Source organism: Accipiter gentilis, chromosome 9 (assembly GCF_929443795.1).
Source record: "Accipiter gentilis chromosome 9, bAccGen1.1, whole genome shotgun sequence".
NCBI classification, from domain to species: domain Eukaryota; kingdom Metazoa; phylum Chordata; class Aves; order Accipitriformes; family Accipitridae; genus Astur; species Astur gentilis.
The window spans coordinates 38,650,570-38,667,087 of NC_064888.1; the positions used below are offsets into that span (position 1 = coordinate 38,650,570).

At 41.8% G+C, this 16,518-nt stretch overlaps 1 protein-coding gene across 5 annotated transcripts in view; it reads right to left on the minus strand.

Annotated features, from left to right (window-relative positions):
- Window positions 1–16,518, minus strand: part of FGFR2 (fibroblast growth factor receptor 2) — an 84,670-nt gene that overhangs the window by 47,336 nt on the left and 20,816 nt on the right. For 4 of the 5 annotated variants that reach the window (XM_049809986.1, XM_049809985.1, XM_049809987.1 and 1 more), the window contains 3 exons: window positions 16,195–16,269; window positions 8,782–8,951; window positions 1,768–1,891 (listed from right to left, as the gene is read on the minus strand). In XM_049809986.1, coding sequence (XP_049665943.1) covers window positions 1,768–1,891; window positions 8,782–8,951; window positions 16,195–16,269 — 369 coding nt within the window. The remainder of the gene's footprint in view (window positions 1–1,767; window positions 1,892–8,781; window positions 8,952–16,194; window positions 16,270–16,518) is intronic. The other variant, XM_049809988.1, reaches the window with a different exon arrangement.

Genomic DNA, 16,518 nt, shown 5'->3' on the forward strand with positions numbered 1-16,518 from the left:
AAGGTGGTCACCAGAGGACAGAGACATGCAGAACACAATTGACTGCTGTCTCTGGCAGCCACTGCTGCTGCACTCTCCATAAACTTTGTTTAAACAAGTGTTCAGACAAAAATGGCTTTGCCAGTTGCTTGGTTCACCTCAAAAATACCCATAGCTCACTCTACCGAGGATGACAAAATATTGCCACGGGGAAAAAAAAAAAAAAAAAAAAAAATCCTCACTGCTTTCAGTGTTGACTACCTACAACCAAGTACAGGTGAGTTGGGTGGTTCACAAACTGGCTTTGAAGACTTAAAATGCATTGGGGCTGGTAGTAAGGCTTCAGTCTGACAGCATCCCCATCACAAAATTATCTTTTTCCTCCTCTGCTCCACAAAGGTTAGCTCTCGCTGGCATTTTCACGGGGAATGTTTTCATTTCTCGCTGCCTGAGAAGCTGGCACTTGTTTTCTTTTGGATTTGGGGGTTTCTGCAGCTTTAAGTGGTCCCAGACAAAATAAGGCACTACTTTTATAGACCATCCAAAACAATGCAAGGGATGCATTTTTCTTCATGTAAAAATCAATCAGGAAATAGGGAAGTGAAAATTTTGTCACTGTTTTGGTCATACAAACCCAAACTCACAGTAAGATTCTCCACAGAAGATAAGTTGGGCTGTCAGTCACCAGCCAAAACCAGCTTACAATCATCAAATTCATTTTTGCGTTCAATACTGATTGGTCGAAAGTGTTATTCACAGAGCTTGTGACGCTCCGATCGCCTCACAAGCCTGGAGAGAGCAAAGCCCACTCAAGACTTATTTCAGAAACTGCAGCTCAGATCCCCAAAGGTACTACCAGCAGGTCCTACTGTAACAGTCAAACTGATTACTTTTGGACGGCAATGCCTTCAGAGTCAATAAAACTGCTCACACCCATCCAGGCTAATCAGCAAGAGTAGGGCTGAACAGAACTGGTTCCTGAGATTTCAAGCCCTAATTTAGCTAAGCACTTAAATAAATACATGTAAGCCTTATTAAAGTCAACAGGATTTTGGTATTATTAAGTTAACATTATTAAGCATGTGCTTAATAGTCCTGCTGAATCACAGCTTTGCTACTAGTAGGAATTCACACAGCTTTTTACAACTTGTCCTCGGGTAAAACACTTCACCATTTTTGTCATCTGTGTTTCAGGGACTGCTCAGAGCCCACACAACAGGCTATGGTTGGACCTCTGTTACACTGCTGTGAATGCAAAGTACCTTTCCTGAAGCTCCAGATCTGCACTAGCTTCACCAAAGTCAATATCTAGTTGGGGGTTTTTTTAATTGAAAAAAAAAAAAAAAAAAAAAAATTTGTTTCAGCTATCGTAACAGCAATCTAGAGGATCACTTGACAGTTTTCATAACTGCAGTTATTAAAATTTGTGTTAGTATAATTGTACAAGTAATAATTCAATTTTAATACTAATGATTAAAATTACATCAGTATTTATTATTTGGTCGTCATAGTAAGCTTGTAGGTGTATCACAGCAAAAAGAATCCACTTGCACACGTGGATATTACACCTTTGCCAAGGCCTGGATAGATTAGTCCCACAGACATGAGTGAGACAGATGAATATATAAAGTTATGTAGCAATTGGTTATGTAGTGAAATCTTATCTTCAGACTACTGTGAAATCATCTTCAAAATTAATGCAAAATGTATCAGCTGAGTTCTAAATGTTTTAATAGAGAAACTCAATAATTAAAAACATTGTCTTCCACGTGACAGAGGTTTACTTACCAACAACGTCGAGATGGTACGTGTGATTGATGGATCCGTACTGGTTTTCCACTATGCACGTATAATTTCCTTTGTCAGACGGGACCACGCTCTCCATGATGAGACTCCAGTGCTGGTTGCGGACCTGTCGGGTTGTAACCAGAGAGGCTGGGAACTTCACTAGCATAGTTTCATGCTCTCCCCCCTCCAAAAGAACTGTTTCCTGAATAGTTAACCTTTTGTAATCCACATTTAAAAGCCTCTTCCGTGCTTGTTTTGACAGTTCTGGACACTGAAATACTTTATGTATGCCTGACCTGGTACAGCACGGCTGCAGCAGTGAAAGCCTTTACGCATTCTGCTATAAATTTACCTCGTCCCCAATCTCAGCACTGCAGACATCGGTGCACACTCAATCCTACAGGCTTACGAGGATGGCACCAACTAGCGGCAGTTGTCCTACCAGGCTTTACCTCTCAATCCACTCTACAGCAAATTCACACCCTCAGGATATTTCCCATCTGTCTTCAAACAATCATCTGATAATATTAACTACCCACCAGCAATATGGGATGGATATGATCCCCTAACATCTAAGGCTCCGTCTTTCTCTAATAGCTCAATTACATAGCCCGTGTTTTGGAGAAACAAAGTACAGAAGGGCGATGTTTGGGATCCCTCCCACAGACACACAGAGCGGCCACACCTCTTGCTCCTCTGAGGTACCACAAGAAAGAAATGAAGATGCTGCCTCAAGGAAAATGCCTGAAGAAAATCCTTACGGAAACAGAGCATAAGGATATACATTTATTTCATACAATCCTTCCAAGACAAGAATGTATTGGAGGTGCCTATTCTGTTCCCAATTGAACTCAAAATGAGCGTTGGCATTGGTCTCGCAGAAAATAGGATCCAGCCCAATACTGGAAGGATATAGAGTCATCCGGTACACATATATATTTCCTGCATCATAAGTTGGCTCCTAAAATCACCTTTTGCTGGCTATCCACTAATCCCTTGTTTTAGCATTACATTTTCGACAAAGCGCTCAAAGATCTTAACATTATGTAGCTGTAATGTACAACTTTTAAACTGCAAAGTACGTATTTTAGCAAATGGACTAAAAATACAATCTGGTACAGTCATTTTAATCAGCCAAATGGAAAGTAGTAATTCAGTGCAGTATACCAGAAAAATTTATGGACCATTCAGTGACACTTCCAGTAACTATACATTCTTAAAAGATCATTACAGCTATAGGTTTGAAATCCTGCTTCGTGCCTGACTGTTGTGTAGGTCCTTATCCAGCAGGAAAAGGCTGTGCAGGGCTACATCCCCGGTGCCAAGAGCTTAGCCCTCACACTTGCTGGAGATAAAAATGCCTTCACTTCAAAGCTTGGAAGAAGAGTCCTCTCTGTATGGGGCTCCTGGCTGTCCTAGTCCCCCCAGGTAGTAATTAGCTAGATATTACTAATATTGTCCAGTTGTGGGTTAATAATATTAGCCAATGACTGGCCATGTGGGCTTTGAAAAACAAAGAAAATGTAGATGAGACTTCAGCAGCAGGCGAAGGGCATGGATGCTAACCTCATGTCACAGAAATGTGACACAAGCTCAAAATCTCCAGCCCAAATTTACAGCTCCTCTCCCCAGCCCCACTCCCATGGTATACATCAAAACTATATATTGACCTTCTTTCCCACACTATGAAGAGCTAAGAAACAAGTTTATAAAGCTAGAAAGAGTTTATCAGTGTTATTTTATTGTCTCATTACTCTGCTAAGCAACCTTGAAAGTCGAAGTTTGGGTCAGGAAGAATTACTGTCATAAACCATTGGCAAATAACATACAGCAGCTACATATTTTGAATATTTCACTTCTTTATGAGCTATTTTGAGGTGTCTTGGTCAAAGTGACCTGAACTTTCTGCCATTACAAGTTACATCACATTTCTCAGAATCAGAGCAAGTGTTTTTAACCAATTTGACTGCAAAACAGGAGGAACAGATCATGGTTCCATGAAAATTAAAACAAAATAAAAGTTGGTAACAAGCTGTAAGTAATTAATTTCATAGGAAAACACAAGAAATTGTTTAGCATTCAATAAGAAAACATAACCAACTTACAGCCACAAGTGGATATTCTGGATGGCAATATTAAAAAGTATTTGTGCAATTTCCCTTCTTGTAACTCCAATAAGAAGAGATAATATCTTTATAACGAAACAACAGCTTAAGCCTTTTCAGTTTGAGCTAAACAACTGCTGCAGAGGCCCAAAGCATTATGACACATCATCACACAACTGGATTTATGTCACGGATCTGGATTCAACTAGATTGAGCTTGTTGGCTTAGTGCTTTCTGGTTACAAGCGCAGCATTGGAAAGCCCAGAAAAACTCCCCTTTGCTGGGGACGACGGCATCTTCTCCCATTGAAAACTCCCAAATTGAACATTTCATTCCCAGACACACGACAGTCCTGCTGCATCCCCGCAACCACGCAGCTTGCAACACCCTAGTTGTACAAGCTTTGTTGATGTGATACTCATTTGGGAGGAAAATACCCAAACAAACAAACAAACAAAAAACCCCACCCTTGTGACTTAAGTTGCAAATTGATGGTCTCGCTGGTAATGCAGGTTAAAGCCATTAGGTCCCTCCTGGTTGCTGACTAAGGCCCTTCTAACTGAAGACACCGGTGCTACAGCTCTCCAAATATTCCCTTACAAGTTTCCCTGAATACCAAGTGGGTCCATTTAAGCTGTTTAAATAGGTGACTTGAGCTCGTCTGGCAGATAAAACATATTAGGGAGCTCATGCAAACTAATCCACTAGGAAAAAACATGAGGGCAACAGCAAGCCGCTGAAAGCTGGAGCATCCTCACCAGGCATACGGGGTCCAGAAAAGGACAAGCGTCCACAGCCAGAGATTCATCAGTTGTAGGAAACCTTGCCAGCTCTCCAACCTGACTAGCTCCTTGCTAGCTATTATCCTCTTATTTCTACTGCTTGATTCCCTGAAGCCCTAATTCATATCGAGTTCTTTCAAAATCCTGGAGAAAACCCGCCCAGTCCCACCCACTCCATCACCCAGTCTTCAGGGTAGCCCTGCCAGTTTGTCATTGCCTTTTCTTGACATAGGGAAATTCAGGGAACGACCGCATTCCAAGCATCCTGAATCACAGCTTATCCATTCAGACACTTTGTTGACAGGGTTTAATAACTTCTTTTGCCCTCTTTTTTTTTTTTTTTTTAATTGCTTTGCAATACCTATTTTCATGTTTTATCTGTGCTTCATACCCAAAAATGATACTTTATTGAGATAATAAATATAATCTCAATATGTTTTTTTCCTGACCAGGTATGGACACTTCTAGCAAGATATTGAGGTGCTTTTTTCAGCCATCTTCTCCATCAAATTTTTAACCAATTCTCCCAAACAGTCTCTCCAAACAATTCAATTTTTAAACTAAATTATCAATATCGAATGCCTACAACCATACCCTTAAGATATATGTTGGAGCTGGGAAGCCTTAACTGGAACCAAAATGCCAAGAAACATTGGTCAGAAATTTAGGAAAGACCAAGTAGTGTTTCATAGAAACAGTTTTCTTTTGGAGTATCATAAAAAACTGTGGACGGTTCTGTTTAATTTTAAAATACGTGTTTTCAGTGAACATCATGAAAAGCTATCACTTAGCAAAAAAAGGGGTCAATTTTAAATGAATTTCAAAAGAAAGAAGGATTAGAAACCAAAATATGATTCTCCACAAAATCAGCACAGTTCACACATATACTGGTACTTCTCAGGCAGAGAGAACAAGTACAGAATGTCTATACAAAAGCTATAGGGTTTTACAGTTCCTATAGAGTCAGAACTCTTTCTTTACTCTGTATTTACCTGGCTGAAAGTAAATGTGTGTAAGACAACTGTTGTGATGAAGCTTATCAAAATGCATATGTAAAAACACACACCTGTTAATACTTAAACAGTAACAACTGATAGAAGTACATTTGCTTTCCGGGTGGTGTACAGAAAAGTAAAGGCTCCTGTGGCGTCTCATAGACAACTTAGATTATTCACTCAAAGAAATCATAAAATGCCTTTAAATGCACAAGCAAGAGCTATCATCACTTTAGAGACAGATAAAAAAAGACTAAAAAGGATTTAGACATTCAATAACTGATCCCCTTCTCCTCACTGTAGGAACTTTGCGCATACCTTGAGACGTTTTATGATTATAAAACCTTCGATTTTGAAATTCACCACCCAGAATTAGTCATGGTGAAGGAATTTCGCTCTGGAAGCTATCTTGGCTAGCACATACACCCTTCTGCTAGCCTGCCTGAGTGCAAATTGACTCAAGACATTCCCCAGTCTGAGGGACAAAGTGCTACAGGTCACTATCTGATTGTGATAAAGAAAATACAAAGAAAGGATTTCTTAGCTCAAGGCAGCAGGAGAGAGGTGGCTGGAGGATTAGTGGAAAGCTTCACATTTTCCTTCCCTTTACTTTGTTCTTAAAGTCTTCAAAGGATGATTGCCTTTTCCGAAAGGGATGGATGGCGTTACATCAACTGGTGACAGCAGATATGGCCAAGTTTGGTTCCAGCTATTCTAATTGCTCAAAGCATTATGAATATGAAAATCTCCAGCAGAAATACTTTACATATAGCTATGCCCAGATTCAAGACAAGCTAGCGTACAAGAATTATCATGAGTTGCTGTGGTACCTGGCTGAACACAGACCAACATGGAAAGACTCAGTCCTTTCTAAGGATTCCTTCATTACAAGTTTGTCGGTATAGAGGTGTCAAGAAAATACAATCCTCTCTTTATTCTGGAATAATTTTGAATAAGTCCACAGTGGCCTCATCCTGCTGCTCTAACAAGAAGAGGACACAGCCTCCAGAAGCTCTGGAGGCCTCGTTCTTTAACATCCATTCACAGAAAACAAGCTTCCATCTTAAAAAGATGGTTATTCATAACACTGACAGAATCTAGAATATATAGAGAATTGGTAAGCAGAATGACAATGATAAGTAAGTGCTACCAGATCATTTAAAATTTGACGTATTTCTTAGCAACAAGAAAGTCTAAAATCCACAGCTGTGTCCCCTCTTTTTCTCCTTTAGACCAAAAAGATGTAAGAAGTTACAATTTAGAATTATAGGTATATACTTCACTTATCCAGCTGGCTTTAGAAACAGGCATCTGTGGTTTCTTCCCAGAGTACCTACATACCTAGGAAATTGTATACATTTAATACACATGAGCAAAAATTTAATTTGTGCCACTTAATGGGCACAAGTCTAAATGAGCTCACCCAGATCCCTAACACAGGCTAGCAGTGGCAGCACAGAGCCCCACGTGGGCTGATTTACCCTGCCAGAGATCACCCTCCCAAACCAGAGATCAGGTATCTCCATCCTGCCTTGCAAGACACACATTTTCCTTCACGGTTTTCAAGAGTGATATCTGCATTTCCCCTTCGTGAGATGTAAAGTGTTTAAATAATGTCTCAGTTAGTACCGAAACAGTTACTATTATTTTCCAAGACAGGATTAGTTTGGGTGGTGTTTTTTTTTTAATTGGCTTTTTTTTGTTTTTAAAAAAGCTCCAAGAAAGGTGAAAATCACTGAATTGTAGCCAATTCGTTAATGCTCCATAGCGTTATGAAAGGCGGAAGGTGTTGCCAGGTGTACACTCATAAGCAACAGTAATTTATGGTGTAAGCAAACATAGATGGAAAAGTCTACTTAGATAATTAGCGTTCATGCGGGGAGATTTTCTGGGCTCCGCTCTCTGCTAACACAAATGTTGGAAAAATTGACACTTTGTACAGTAAATCTAGCTAGAGAGGAAAGGAGACTACGGCTTGTCCTCCTCTGCACTGGAAAACATTATTTTTTTTTTTGTACCAAGCAGGATCTGAGTCAACAGCACACAAAGAAACACACACCCTGGCTCCATCGGGGCATCGCAAAATGCTGTGCCCCGAAATTACTGCAATCGCTGGCATAAGGCAGCGGCGCAGTATGGGGGGAGGCAGCCCCCAGGACTCGGTCTTGAGCTGGCTGCATCGTCTGGCAAAGTCAGTTAACTTCAGTCTTAATTACCATTACAAATTGCTCTGAGCTCCTCAGCAGAAGTTCTAGGCTGGGGCTTACAACCGTGACACACGGTAACTAACTCGGAAACTACTCATTTTTGGAGAGAAGCTGCCGAGGTGTGGGGTACACGAGGCAGCCACTGACCGAAGGTCCGCAGAAGAGGTTAAGGTAACTCAAAAATGCAGGGCAGGATGGCAAGGGTAGTGCTCGAACGGCAATTTGCCATCAAAGTCACGCACTCCCATTCCCTGGGAGGAGCGGGATAAGATGACCGAATCCTGACTTCTGACCTGACCTAGGCAGATACCGGGAGGTTAAAGGTCCATGTGCTAACCCACAGAGATAGCTGGCCTCCCTAAAACTCTCTCTTAATCAGTAACCACCAATTTAGAATGAAACATCTAATCTGAAGCTGTTTAAAATTCAAACAAACCCTTGTAAGTAATTGCTGCTACTTTCCCTCAAATTCTGCTTCCCATTTCAGTTTCACAGACCATAAACTCTATAGAAAATAATAACTTTTGACTTCCAACCCTTCCTTTATTAAACTCCTTACAATCACCAGAGTGGATGGTCATGTTTTTAACAATGCAGCTGAAAACAAATAGAGCAAATAGTCTTACTCTGCTTTGCAAAGGCAGTCTTTTCCAAATAAATCTCTATAAATAATCCTTAGTTACACTGCTATGGTACAAGCTTGAATTTGAGTTTAAAAAAAAAAAAAACACAAAACAAAACAAACAAACAAAAACAAAACAACCAAAAACAGAATTAGTGCTCAGTAACCACCAAAGAAACCTCCCATCCTTCCCCAGAAGAAAACAATTACTTTTTTTGCTTCTACGTTCAATCCAAGGCCATTAAAAGATTTTTTGTTGACTTCAGCAAGTCGGGTTTTTTTCCTCACATCATGAGATCTTACCTTATATCCACCAATACGATGCTCTTGTTTAAACTCTTTCCCATTTTTCAGCCATCGCATGGTTGGTGTTGGGTTTCCCATCGCTGGACAACGAAACTTAACAGTGTTCGCCGCTGGCACTGCGTGTAGCCTTTTCTCCATTTTGTCCGTATGTGTCCAATAAGGTGCCCCTGTTTCAAAAAGATACGTCCAGAAATATCAGTACTTGGAAACTGAGCTCCCTTTCCAGCCGCATCCACAGACATAAAGCACTGCACGTATTTTTTTTAAGCGTGGGTTAAAAAGAGTACACAACTGGAAATCATATGTCACAAGTGTTGGCCAGAGTTTTGCAAATGGCTCAGTCTGCAGCTTTGAGTATATAATTTATGACAAAATTCCAATAATTAACCACAGATATCCTTTTTTTTTGTGTACATCAAGTAAGACAGAGGGACCAAGTTTCCAGCAGACTCAAGTGATCCGACACTTTGAACCTCAAGTTGAGTAACTGTGAGTGCTCAGTAAACTCTGAATTCTTGGACCTTGAAGCTGGACAGACCAAGTCAGAAGACCTGTTGGAAGCATCAGCCTTAACTTTTCCACATGTGTTAGAAGGGCGATAAACCACCTACCTGCCTAGCAGCACGCTAAAACTTAGTGTACCACAGCAAGGTGAACTGTGCTGTTACTGTCATAGAAACCACTAAAACATATTTACAAATGGAATATATTTCTGAAATATTAACCAAAGAGGAAGAAGCCAAATGAGTAAATGTGGATCAGCAAAACTCAGCAATAGCATTTATCATTCTGCAGGGAATTCCCACTCTTGTGAGCCTGTCGAAGCCCAAATGGTTAGTGATGTCCAACACCGTGGCACAAAAGGAGAGTGTCTCTCTCAGCCAGTATTTACTGAAGTGACCACTTTTGCCGGCTCCTGGCAAGGCTCTCCTGGCTCTCACTCACTACTTGCCATGCCCTGGCCCAGCCCGTGCCCACACAAGGAGCATGAGGAAAACCCCTTTCTTGTCCAGGTTCGCAATCATTTGTCACGTACCAGTACAGGAATCACAGCAGAACAAAACATACAGCTACCCATCTGTTTTTACCCTCCCAGAAATAAATTTGGATAGAGAGATCCATATACAAGGTTATCCCATGCTCTGGATCCATGGACCACTTTGGCTACGTTGCACAGCATCTTCATGGCATCGCTTCAGTTGTCTCACCAAACAGTTTTTTTAAAAAATTAAAGATTCAGGATCTGTTTAACAGTAGGAAACATTAATTTCTTTTACAATGGAGTTTTCCTGAAGCAAATCAGATTAGTGTGGAATTTTTAGGACTAGAGGGGTCCAGAAAAATAACTCTATTTCTCTCAGCCCTGTTTCATTTCCTTCATTAGCAGCCTAACACTCCACTATAAATAAACTCTTCCGTTCCTCAAATATTTATAGCAGTTCTTACAATCAGTGCAAACTCAGAAATCCTGCTACCCCCCTCTTTAAATAAAAATACAGCTGGATAGAAAATACAGGAATAAATCCTTTAACAACATCTCTCCCAGTATAAAGAAAACATTCTGAAAGCAAGTCTTATAATGATGCTAAGAACGATAAGTGATTTTTTTTTTTTTTTTGCCCGAAGTGGCAATTAGTGTTAAAATTAATGAAGTAGAAAAGCAAAGCAAATTTGTGCATGTAATCAAAATAGAAGATCAGGTAACTATTGAAAATTTAACTGCAACACGAAGAAATTGTTACACGGACTGAAGCGAATTAGGGATGCAAAGAAAATCACTGTTAACATTATTTGCTAAAACCAGGATCACATTAAAACAACAGAAGACTTTAAACAAAGCCAACCAAAGGAATTAACTACTACACAGAAAGACCAAATTACATTACAAGTATACCAGGCAAAGGCAGAATTACATGTTGGTACTGATACATTAAAAGGGTATTTTCTCTGGACCACTAAACATCTTCCGCAAGGCAATGTAAGGAAGGTGACCACTACCGGGCTCTACCCACAATTCCCACAAAGTCAGAGTAAACCATGGCAGGTCAAAGCCAGTCAACCATCCAAACCAGTTACATCGGTATCTCAGACAGAAGCGAGTGCCTAGATTTGACCCCCAATGGGCAATGCCGACCCAGCAACTTTGCAGCCAACACGGTGACTTCTCATCACATCCATCACAAGCACCTTCTTGCGCTTCTAGAGCGTTAAAACCTTGGATGCAGTTACTGGCAAGCACAACCTCAGAACCACAGGATCCACAGCTCACCCACGGTATGGATCTATCTCCAGTGCCCAGGCTGGATGGACCGAGCTCGGGAGAAGCTCCCATCAGGGTACAGCCCGGGACCAGGGCATCCGAGTCGGTCAGGATCCAGCCACCAACAGTTCCCCAAACAAGGCTGCTTTAATGCAGCCAGGTTTCTACTGCGTTATAGTGCAGTTCATCCTCTGGTTTTCTTGCAAACAACCCCCCCTTCCATCAACTCTCACCCTTTAAAAAACTTTGCTCCTGGAAGAGAAGTGCTCCAAGAAGACTCGTATACACCAAATGCATAGGGAGGAAAAAGTTTGCTCTATGGAAGAGATGGGAGCAGAGAAGACAGGAGGATGTGGGCAGGAATGAAGAGAAGCAGCTCAGTTCTGCACCACGGAGAAAGGAAACTCCTCGGGCTGGGACAAAGGACTCTGCTTGGAAAGCTTTCCCTCGCACGACCCTCAGCGTAACCTGTGATGCTCCTGAATCACAGGGGAGCTTGAAGAAAAACATGCGGACATCACATGTTGAAAACACCGTCTGAAAACACTTCAAAACATCCTACCATTTTTCACTAGGTAGTAGCAACGTATATTGGCAGCTCCTCAGGATGTTTAAAGGAAAAGAAAAAAAGGCAGCAACACCCACAAACCGTAACACTCACCCTCATTTTGTGCTTTCGTACAGCAACTGATCCAATTAACGCACAGCACTTATAAAGAGAAATTGGATTATCATAACTTAAAAGCACCTTTTACTATTTCTGTTTGTCCTGAGAGGAACAAACCCAGATTCACTAAAATCAGTAATGAACGCAGTTAACGAGTATACACCATCAAGTGCCGAGTCCTCTTACGGACCGCGTCCATCGCATCCCATCTTTGCTAACAGGACAGGTGGAAGTAGGTAGCACCGCTGTTAAAAGTTCACAGTAACAACAGGGCAGACTCCGGCGCGGAGCGGTAATGAGCAGCAGGGGAACGGGTGGGAATTCCTGATTGCTTTTAGAGCTCTCATTAGTGAAGAAAATATCCTGCTGACCCACACTGCACTCCACTGCAAATACATTACATCTAATCAGGCAAATCTCCTGCATGTGAAATTGAAATTAGGCAGCCCAGGGGACCACTTCACTTCAGGACTCCTCAATTTTTATTTGGACTTATCTAACACAAAAAAAATACAAAAGTAGTCAACTCCAAGCCTGCCTGACAAGCACCTCAAGCAGGCTACAGTGCACCTGAAACGGCCACATCAAACCCCTCCCCCTCCAAGGTTTTCAGTACTATTGTATTTGACCTTTAATTAAAAAACACTTCTAGGCAACATCCAATTTTTGCTGCTCCCTTGAGTGGGTTTCCACTCTACAGGATTTGATGAATTTGAACCTTGTTTCATCCTTTCTGAAATTCTTCAAGGCATGAAAAGAACAGCATGTGGATTACATTTAGATACTTTTTGTTCCTGGTGCCAATTTACCATTGCTTGGCCCAGAAGAAATTGTTTAAAGGGTGATAAGGAAAAAAAGTCACAAAGCTTCCAGTCGCCTGACTAGAATTCAAGGCAGAATCACAGCATCTTCAGGGCTACCCAGGGGTCCAGAATAAATTACTGTTGGTGGACCTCAGAGCAACCATCACAACAGCTGCTGCCTTGCCAGCACCAAGTCAGGATTATGGAAATCCCTTAAGTTAGGGCTACCTCTCAAAATCACAATAAGGATGAGGCAACAAGGACCAACAATCTATTCTCTGCCAGTAGGAACTGATGACGATCAGCCTTTGGCTTTGTCAAAAAAGTCCCAGGTCAACATCCTTGGAGCAGGTCCTCCGGAACCAAGCTAAGGCACCTCTTTAGGGCCACAAAGGGAAAAACTGAGTTGCCAACAAAGCCATTTTGTGGAGAGAGGGGACTATTTTACAGTGGAACCAATCCTGCACCTTCCCCACAAGCATTAATCCCTTCAACAAAAGCTGGAAGTAATAAAAAGCTATTCAGGATGCAGTCTGGAACAAATCTACCACAGTGTTTTTTCAGACAGTTAAAATATCTGTCAAGCTAAAAAGGACACCAAACGCAGAGTGAAATCTGCTATGCATGCCTTTTACTTAAAAATACACACAGGGCAAATGGTCAAACGCACACGTGTACATGCAAGTGCCCTCCTCTCCCGAGAACCGAGTTGCTCCTCACAGCTACGGAGCCACTTACAGCCTCCGCTGACTTCAAGAGCAGTTGTATTTTCTGGGCAGCCTTGAAAATTACACTAGATTTCCTCAACGGCCTCTCTGCCTGCATCTGAAATCCCTGGCCTCTGAAAAATACATTTGTAACAGAGGCAAAGAAAATGAAAAAAGCTTAAAAGAATACTTACCATCGTAAATAAAACAGCTCTAAAAGGTTTGCTTTAGTTTTAAATATGCAGGAATGAGAATGCCAAGGTTCAGTTTCCTGTGGAAGGCACTACAGCCATTTCCTGCCTCATCACATCATAATTAACATGCCAGGACAGCTGGACTTTATCAGAATTGTTTCATCAAAAAGCAACAACCTTTGAAGACTATGGCCTTTTGTTTCCATCAGTAAAGGCATAACCAGGCCAATTTCCATCCCTTATCCTTAATGATCACAGCTGTAATTTGTATGTAAATTATCAGTTAAATTGTTTTAGATCTGCAAAGCTCAAACCATGGTTCAGGAAACACTTAAAGACTTCTCTTAAAGCAACCAGGGACTCTTGTGAGGTCCTGGACTTCCCCAGGCTCTGCCCAACGTAGGCAGGAGAAGGCAGAAAAGGGCATTTGACCATAAGACACCACTGCCTGCCACATGGCAGGCTCAGGGAGGACTTGGACGACTCCTCGACTCCTCGTTCACTTTTCAATGTCTTGCAAGAGTTTCTTCAATTAGATGCGGCCTTTTGGACACGCTATAAAATCCAGAAGGGGAATGGCAAATGATACCGATGGGAAGGCTTAGGAGAGGCTGGATTCGCAAGCTTCAGCGGTTTGCAGAAGCACCATACCGATTCCCACCCCTAACTTTCACGCGGCTCCGATCTTGCCAAATCACAACCCTCTTTCAGCAGCATTGTATTAATCCAACTGAGTTACTATGATGCAACTTTCCATTGAAAACAGACTACTTGCAGGGACACGGTGCCACCATCGTTCTCCCGGTTCCGACTCTCCCCATCGAGCGCTCAGACGTCGGGAGGAAGGCTGCGCTGCTCCCTGCGCCTGTCTGCAGCTTGCAAGAAGCCCCAGCAGTTTGCGGGCACCTTGTAAAGAGCAATCTCGTGAGGACTTGTTTTGCAAGGCTCTGCTCAGGAGCAATCTGCCTTCTTGCAGTTTCCTCCCTTCTACGCTGCAAGGGTTTGAGCTCAACCCGCGATCTGAGATGTTTAAACGTTCACGCTCTAGAGGCATCTTTCATTTTGAGCAGGGAAAGTGTGCCTGACCCCTGCTGAAGCACACACCCCATCCCTGGCAGACGGAAATTGTCAATGGCCTTTCACCAGCTCCTGAATCAAGATTGATTAAGAGTAGCTTAAAACGATAGCTCACGTTACAAGAACATCACTAGTGTTACAGGAGACACCACTGGGTAGCTCTCCCTGGTGCGTGAAAGGGCAGGAATAGTTACCACGACGTTACAGAGCACAGTTGCCTTGAAATCAGGTCCTTTTCTTCCCCCCCCCCCCGCCCCCGCTATATGCCCTTCCAAAATCCATTTGTGCTCACAGTGAATCTCCAAAGCCATCAGCACGGATTAGAAGCACAACTGTCTTCGCTAGCACACCAAAACGATTGCAAGCCCTTTTCTGACCGACACCAATAAAGCTCTAAGGTGACAACAGGCATAGGGATGTTTCCTAAAAGGAATTTCTATCCACAAGCCCTTTTCAGGGGAACGCTAACATTGCCTGGGTTGGTGGGTTTTGCCTAGACAACTTCTTTTAAAAGCAGTGTCCCTTTTCCAAACTCGCCAATTATCTTTGCCACCGCATTCCTTTGTCAGAGCAGCCTCCAGCTGCTTAATCTCAGCCACTTCAAGCTGCACCTGTGAATCAGACTGGGTTAATCACACTAACAGATGGCAGGGGCCAAACAGGCAGCTAAGAACTTATATCATTTTAAATAGCATCTAATGTTTCACAGCTTCAGACCAGGGGCAGTCGTATACAACAGTAACTAACGAGGGGAGCTGAAGTCAGGCTCGTACTTTATCATCTGAACAAGTGTTTCGAGCATACAGTATAGCTGCCAATTACTAATCAGGCCGAGGAGCAAATATACTACCTTGCTACTGCCTTCAGTAACTAGCTGACATCTCCCATGAAGGATTTCTGTGTTCTGCCTGTTATTGACTTTACAAAGCATGAGCGATAGCAAAGTAGCAGTCACTGCAGGGATTTTGCAACAGTGCATAGGGGCATAAGGAACCAATATGAATTTTACTTTTTTTTTTTTCTTAGCAACTGCTCTATTTAGAGCCTATTAATAGCTTTCCAAATTCTCTAAAGGGACCAAAGTTTAACATTCGGATAGGTTTAAGACTCTTTTAGCCCATTTTCATCATGCATAAGTAACATAAAATGTGGTTTTAGTGCTGGATTGCTTTCTTTGCGACAAACCTCGAGGTCCTTTACAGACAAAAGAACCTCATTGTCTCCAAACTTATCCTCCCCAGGGAGATTCTGCCAAGATTAAGGATTGAAGGATTTGCCTCATACAACTTAATTCTGTTTTTAAAGTTTCCATACCACCTTTTAACAAAGTGAGCTGGATCTTTGTTTCTTCTGCTAGATTTCAGCTCAGGTTCAGGGAAAGTTAGTTCATCTGTGAGAGTCTAAACCAGACAAAGACTCAACTTCAATTTAAGAAGAAAGGAAACCGCAGAAGAGCTAGCAAGAAGGGAGAAAGAAAGTACAGACCAGTAAAGCATGTTTAGAAGAATATTAGTTTATTTTTCTTTTTCTTTTCCAATTGATGAACTATGTGAAACAGAAAATGGAAAAGGACAAAGATACCACTATTTGACAGCCCATGCAGTTAACAATCAAGAAGCTCTGAAGGCAGGAGTGCGAAAGACAGGACATTATTTTCCACGTGGATCTTGCTAGTGACTTCTGGCAGTTCACTGTTACTTACTCATCTGGTTGCTGTCATTCACAAAGTCCTCGGACCCATCATTGTCGTCTTCATCATCCCCAGAGGAAAGAGCATCTGCACATTAAAAATAATCAAGTCTTTAAACCAGCCTATTTTGCAGACGAATAAACTAATATGCTACATCTTAGATTATCGATCAAGGAGAACAGATGTTATGTTAGTTGTGCAAAAGCTATAGAAAAAGAAAATCCAGCCACAAAATGTGTTATTCTTATAAAATTCTACACAAAACTAGATAATAATCCTGAAATGCTACGAAGTTTCCAAAGGGAGCTTGGTAACTCCAAAAATCTCTTTCTACTT